Source organism: Pelmatolapia mariae, linkage group LG7, assembly GCF_036321145.2.
Source record: "Pelmatolapia mariae isolate MD_Pm_ZW linkage group LG7, Pm_UMD_F_2, whole genome shotgun sequence".
Taxonomy (NCBI): Eukaryota; Metazoa; Chordata; class Actinopteri; order Cichliformes; family Cichlidae; genus Pelmatolapia; species Pelmatolapia mariae.
The window spans coordinates 29,166,019-29,172,694 of NC_086233.1; the positions used below are offsets into that span (position 1 = coordinate 29,166,019).

At 41.2% G+C, this 6,676-nt stretch overlaps 1 protein-coding gene across 4 annotated transcripts; it reads right to left on the reverse strand.

The window, feature by feature from the left end:
- Positions 1 to 1,294: 1,294 nt before the first annotated feature.
- LOC134632152 (G-protein coupled receptor-associated protein LMBRD2B-like) lies at positions 1,295 to 4,341 on the reverse strand. 4 transcript variants are annotated; one of them, XM_063480785.1, is made up of 4 exons: positions 3,119 to 4,341; positions 2,029 to 2,273; positions 1,809 to 1,912; positions 1,295 to 1,404 (listed from the first exon to the last, which is right to left on the reverse strand). In XM_063480785.1, exons 1-4 carry the CDS (start codon positions 3,167 to 3,169, stop codon positions 1,397 to 1,399), a joined length of 408 nt encoding a protein of 135 aa, XP_063336855.1. In that variant the 5' UTR covers positions 3,170 to 4,341; the 3' UTR covers positions 1,295 to 1,396. The 4 variants fall into 4 exon arrangements, 3 of the variants coding, with proteins under 3 accessions (XP_063336855.1, XP_063336854.1, XP_063336852.1); XM_063480784.1 differs by having other exon boundaries at positions 1,302 to 1,407; XR_010573729.1 differs by having other exon boundaries at positions 1,402 to 1,510; positions 2,086 to 2,273.
- Positions 4,342 to 6,676: the final 2,335 nt, after the last annotated feature.

Genomic DNA, 6,676 nt, shown 5'->3' on the forward strand with positions numbered 1-6,676 from the left:
TCATTTCTGTATCTTATGTACATAAGTTTAGTTATTTATAGTTGGTTCACACAGCTTTGTGTATGTATGTGTATGCATGCGTAATGTACATATAGGTGTGTGTGTGTGTGTGTGTGTGTGTGTGTGTGTGTGTGTGTGTGTGTGTGTGTGTGTGTTTTTACATTGCTGTGCTTGAGAGCCACCATCTACCGGAACCAAATTCCTTGTATTTGTCTGCACATATACTTGGCCAATAAACACGATTCTGATTCTGATTCTGATTCTGATTTAAAGTGATTCACATTCATGTGCTCAGACTGTCTCTACTGCCGGCATGACAGGCAGTAAATTGAGGATTTGATCTGTTTAGAAGCTCAGGCCTGCAGTCTGTCACATCAAAGTCAAGCCAATGTACGCTTTATTGTCATCTCCGCTATATACAGTACAGTATCTAGAGATGAGATGATGAGGCTCCAGTTACATTCAGTGCAATCCCCCCCCCCCCCCCCCCAAAGAAATAATAATATAAGAAAAGTGAAAAAATAAATATACACTTTAAGACTTGGAGGTAAATGTATTAATAACAATTTACAATTTGAATGATTTAAAGTGACCTTGAAGTGATTTAAAGTGACCAGCGTAGCAGCTTGTAAACATGAGCAGAGTTCTTGAGTGTAAGGATTGTCCATAGAGCAGCATCTGCATTACAAAGGCAGTGGTATGTGGAGTGCAATAGAGTTAGGTAACGGTTTGTGTGGGTGTGGGTGTTGGGGGGGAGTGGGAGAGCCGGTAGTGAGTTCAAGAGTCTGATGGCTTGTGGGAAAAAGCTACTTCGCAGCCTGGAGGATTGGGCCCCAATGCTGCGATAGCGTCGGCCAGACGGGAGGAGAGAAAAGAGTGCGTGTGAGGGGTCAAGCATGATCCAGGAGGCCTTGCTGATGCAGAGCTTGGTGAAGATGTCCTGTAGCAGAGAGAGAGAGAGAGAGATGTTCCAGTGATCTTGGCAGCTGCTTTAACAATCCGTTGTAGCTGGATGAGATTGCCGAACCACACGGAGATGCAGCTGGTCAGAACACTCTCTATGGTGCTCCTGTAGAACACGGTGAGGATGGGAAGAGGAAGGCTGGCCCGCTTCAGGCGTCTCAGGAAGTGGAGGCGCTGCTAGGCTATTTTGGTGATGGAGGTGGTGTTGGTGGTCTCGCTGCACCAGAACGCCAGCTGCTCAACCTCATCTCTGTACGCCGACTCGTCGTCGTTGCTGATGAGCGAACCTGATGATGTGGTTGGAGCTGTGTAGAGCAGTGCAGTGTCAGGACAGCGAACAACAGTGGGGTGAGAACACAGCCTCGAGGAGCTCCTGTTCTCAGTCTGATGGTGCTGGAGATGTTGTCGCCGATTCTGAAGAGCTGTCTCGGTTTTACTGACCTGCTGGGAGGCAGATGTTCAATCTTCAATCTTAAGCAGAATATCCAGTGATGAGCAGCTTCTTTGTACTTCCCGTTTCACTGTTGTTTCTTCTCCCAGCAGATGACTTTCTTATTTTGGAATCATATAGTATATGTGAGGAAACCTGCTGTAAACTGCAGTCTGTGCACTTAATACACAATGAAAATATATATTTTATGTTATTAGAATAAGATGTGTAAAAGGACTTTGATGTGTGTGAGTGACTTCTATTGTTATATCATACACTGATTAGTTTTCTCTGAAATCTAAACAGAAGAAACAAAGAGGTATTTACCCTCCGCCTCTTCCTATAACTGTACAAATATTATATTTTATTATAACTGTCTTGTTAAACAGAATTCAGATGGTGGCGACAGTCTCACCCTGGCGGTTCAGCTCCTTTCCCTCGTCCATCAGGTCAGAGGTCATTTCACTGTCTTCCATAAACTGCTGGAAGCCCAGAAGATTAAGGCAGCGGGTCCTTAAACTGAAGAGAACATTGATTACGACACAGAATCACAAACATAATTACATACAGTACTGTGCAAAGCTTTCATCAATCAACAAAATGCAGTGAATGAGCAAAAGAGAAATCTAAATCACGTCGCATTTTGAAGGAACTCAGCTGGTCGGTTGTTCCAAAGATCTTGGAGAACTAACCACAGATTTTCTGTGGATACAGGCTTCCTCAACCCCTTCTGTCTCTTCATGTAATCCCAGACACATTCGATGATGTTAAGATCAGAGCTCTGTGGGGGCCGTACCATCACTTCCAGTACTTCTTGTTCTTCTTTACACTGAAGATAGTTCCTAATGACTTTGGCTGTGTGTTTGGGGTCGTTGTCCTGCTGTAGAATACATTTGGGGTTAATAAACAATCATTAATCATTCATGAACTGAATTGAATGGAATGAATTGAACTGGAGATTGCTATACATGCATTTATTTCCTCACGCTTGGACTACTGTAACTCACTGTTGATGTATCTAAGCAAAGGTTCTCTGGATCGTCTGCAGGTTGTGCAAAACGCTGCCGCTAGGGTTTTGACAAAATCTGTATTCACATGTGACACCGTTGCTATCTCAGCTACACTGGCTTCCTGTTGAATTCAGAGGCCATTTTAAGATCCTGGTCTTGACTTTTAGATCAGAGATGTTGGCACCAGCCTACATCTCTGATCTGCTACAGCCCTACGTCCCTAGACTGTGGAACTCTCTCCCCCAAACCTTAAGAATTGTGGATGGAGTAGTTGTTTTTAAAAAAAACTGCTTTTGGTTAATTTTGCCTGTTTTAAATTGTCTGTTTGATATTGTCTGTTTTACCTTTCTATGACTGGTTATCTTATGTGCAGCACTTTATGACTCTGTCTAGAAAGGCGCTATATATATACAGTATATATATAATTTTATTTACTTATTTATTTTTCTGAACGCATTCTATGTTTACAGCGTTGTTGCATACCTGCCTAAACCTTTGGCACACTACTGTATATGTAACCGCTGTGTTCCTGCATTGTGTTCCTGCGATGAAAGGTAAAAAGAATGAAAGACCTCCAAGTAATTAACTTGCCCGCTCCAGTTCCTCTCCTACAGGGAATTGTAGAAAAGGGGAGAGGCCAAAGGGGTACCCCAAATTTAAAGGGTTGCACCAAAAAGGTGTAACAGCAGGTGTGTTACACAGTGTGGGTATTTACAGAGGTGTGAGCAGTCTGCAGCTTGTTGTGGTGGGAGATGGCCGAGTCCATGTGGATCAAGCAGGGGAGGAGTGAGACGACAGGACAGCCTGCAGGAGGAAAACACCACAAAGTCACAAAACCTCCATCAAGTTGACTCCTCCATTATCTCCGGGTCAACATCTGGGTCACATGATATGTTGTTTAATAACACGTTGACTCACTGCACAACTCTGTAGTTTGTGTGCTTTAAGAAAAATAAGAGGAGACTTTAAGGTCTTTTAAAACAGTACAAATGTTCGCCCTGTATATGAGGAGGAACATTCCCGAAAGAAACACGTGTACTTGTGTCTTCTCTTGGTTTACAGGAATGTGTTTCCTCACGCTTTCAGAACCTTTTCAAGTACCCTCACAGAGTGGAGTGTCTTTTAACATGATGAACTAGAGACTCACACAACCGCAGGTTACATCAAGCACTGCATGGACACTGTCTCCACGGAAAAGCCTGTCCGGCTCTACCCCAAACGTAAAACCTGGATGACGAGTAAGGTTCAGGCATTGTTAAAGGCATGCAACTCAACACACAAATCTGGGGACCAGGACATGTACAGCAGAGCAAGAGCAGACCATAAATAACCACCATCAGTAGCCTCAGCGACTACAGACCCATCGCACTGACTCCAGTGATTGCACAGTGCTTCGAGAAGCTGCTCCTAAGGCACATAAAGGACTGCCTCCCACCCTACAAGGCAAAAAAGTCCACAGAGGATGCAATTTGCACCGCCCTTCACTCTCCTCTGCATCACCTGGAGTATCCTGGGAAATCAGTAAGGATGCTCTTTATTGAATTCAGCTCGGCCTTCAATACCATCATCCCAGACATTCGTATAGACAAGCTTTTAAACCTAGACCCAGACCATTTCATCTCCGCCGAAGTTATCTCGGAGAGAAGTAAAGCAAGTGTGTAAGTTCATCTCTGAATGTTTGTAAAGCGTTCCCATGTTAAGCTTAACAACCGATATATGGAGCGACTGCCTCTCGCTCTCCTGCTGCTACTTCAATCGTGAAACTGCTTAATGATCAGCTGATCGGCTTTTCTGTCACGAGTCCGTCTCTCTTCTTTGTTTTTGGCCCACTTTGCGCCAGAAAGAGTAAAACCAGCGGCTGAACAACAGCAGCACGTTTAAGCTTGATAAGCTGTTGTTAGAATATATTTAATATTACTTTCTAGACCAGGATCGCTTTCTACGCAGCTGACGGCTGGTAACTGTGCAGGGGCGGATCTAGCAAAGTTTAACCAGGGGGGCCGATAGGGCATGAACAGGGAAAAGGGGGGCACAAAGACATACCTTTCTTTCTTATTCTCATTTAAAATGTCTAGCTTTTAATAAATAATTATCTGAATCTTACACCCAAAGTTTTAATCTGATGTAAAATGTGTAGAAGTCCATTACTGTATATAGTAACTGTTAAGTCTAATATACCCTAGTAAGCTATAGTACTTTTTCCTTTGGGAAAGTACCATCTGTGAATCCTGCAATTCTGTTGAAGAAAGATGTTTAATCTATTTACTTATTCTTGAAAAATTATTTGTTTCTGTGCATTTTGTTTTCATCCTGCATCAAATTAAAGTTGATTACATCGATTAAGCATCATGAGGTGGAGGGTGGTTCCCTATTTTTTTTTTTTTTGTTGCTGGGAGTTTGCAACCCTATTAGTTAGGTTGCTTAATATTTCTGCTAAGTAGTCTTTAAAATACCAGAATAGGGAGGATGGAGTAGGTTTAAGTTTATTAGATTGATCAGTGTTGCTGAACTATGAAATATTTTGGGTGCAGTGTATTTTTTTTCCCCACACACAGGTATAATGCAGAATAGCTTTAGTGTTGTTGTTTATTTAAACTTGAGTATGAACTTATACAAAATGCAGCGAGATATTAAAAAACAGTTTTATTGATTAAGAAACACACAATATCGGATTCATATGGGTATCGGCCGATATCCAAATTTATGATATCGGTATCGGACATAAAAAAGTGGTATCGTGCCATCTCTACCCTAAACACCAAGAAAACAAAGGAAGAGGTCAGCGTACCAAACGCCATCCCCGTGTGGTACGCTGGTTGCACAACAGCTGGCAAGAAGATTATGTGCAATGTCTTATGTGCAATGTCTTATGTGCAATATCTCACTCTTTCCATGCTCTGTGCAATATTTTTGGCTCATGTGCAATATTTTGGTCTCATTGGAATCACCACCCCCACCCTAAATGACCATGGCCCCTCCACCCTTATTTTATTCATAAGTCATTTATGCTTAGAAATATTTACTCATATATGCTTAGTGTTTTATAATCAATTGCATGTTGATAGAGGTTTGATCCTTAGCAGTCTGTAAAGACTCTGTGTGCCTTCCAGAGTGTTCTGGCATACACACTCACATCCTGCGGTCACGAGAAGAGGTTGTACCTTCTTTTATTGTTTTATGGTATAGCAAACAAGTATAAGTGTACTGTAAAATCTAATTGGTTCCCAGAACTAAAAAAAAAGTTGAGTAAAGCTTAGCTAAAAATGACTAAATTTGGACAACTTATTTATTTTGAGTACTCTGTACAGGCTCATTTGTTCCCTGAACTCTGTTTAACAGGTACCGCATCCGTATCTGCCAACGGAATGAGTCGCCACCAAAAACCCCCCCACAAAATTACTCTGGCAAAGAAAAAAAAAATACACCTCTCCATAACAAAATGGAGCCCGAAAGAAAAACGTTTCTGCTGTGTGGGATCATTTTGATCTTTTAACTGCAAATAAGGTAACCGTTTGTTTCAGTGTAATCTATCAGAATAGGAAAAACAGCAATTTGACTTGAAGTGTAAATTATTTATTTCATTTTATGCAGGATAAATGTTGCATCTGTTCTGCAGAGCTTTCTTACAAACAAAAGCAAATCCTCAGTGTTACAGAGGCATTACAGAGCCAAACATGAAAATGAGGAGACAAACACACTGAGAATGAACACAGGTCGGCCTATACTGACACTGAACAGCTTTATCATCATTTTTTTTTATTAGTATGCGTTTTATTTTTCAAATCAAGCATCTAGGAAGACTGTTCTGGACCAAGCAGTCCTGAATTTTATTATAAAGGACTGCCAACCCCTTAGTATTGTGGAGAGTGTCAGAGAGAAAAATTCCAAGATCAGAGGATCCTTTAACGTACTGGGGGAATAGGAAGACATCTTATCAGAACCTTTTCCACCTGACTTTACAGCTTTTGTGTACCCCAGCTTCATCTGTGCCTGTGAGTTTTCCAAAGCTGGGGAAAAGGTGTAAAAAACAAACAAACAAACAAACAAACAAACAAAAAAAAAACAACACAATAGACTAAATGCAAAAAGATTGGATAAACTTATATTTCTGAATAGAAATTTATAATAAACTGAGTCGAATGGGTAATATTACATTCACAATACTTTCATCTTAATTTTCATTTAATGTGATTCACACTATATTTTAAAGATGTAAATGGCCTGTATTTGTATAGCACTTTACTAGTCCCTAAGGACCCCAAAGCGCTTTACA

Excerpts from the sequence above, each read along its gene's own strand:
- LOC134632152 (XM_063480782.1), bottom strand. The coding sequence starts at position 3,169 with ATGGACTCGGCCATCTCCCACCACAACAAGCTGCAGACTGCTCACACC. Across the intron at positions 2,274-3,118 it reads TGCAGACTGCTCACACCTCT|CAGGACAACGACCCCAAACA; the intron begins GTAAATACCCAC and ends TGTATTCTACAG. Across the intron at positions 1,515-1,808 it reads AAAGGAGCTGAACCGCCAGG|AAAGTCATCTGCTGGGAGAA; the intron begins GTGAGACTGTCG and ends TTCCAAAATAAG.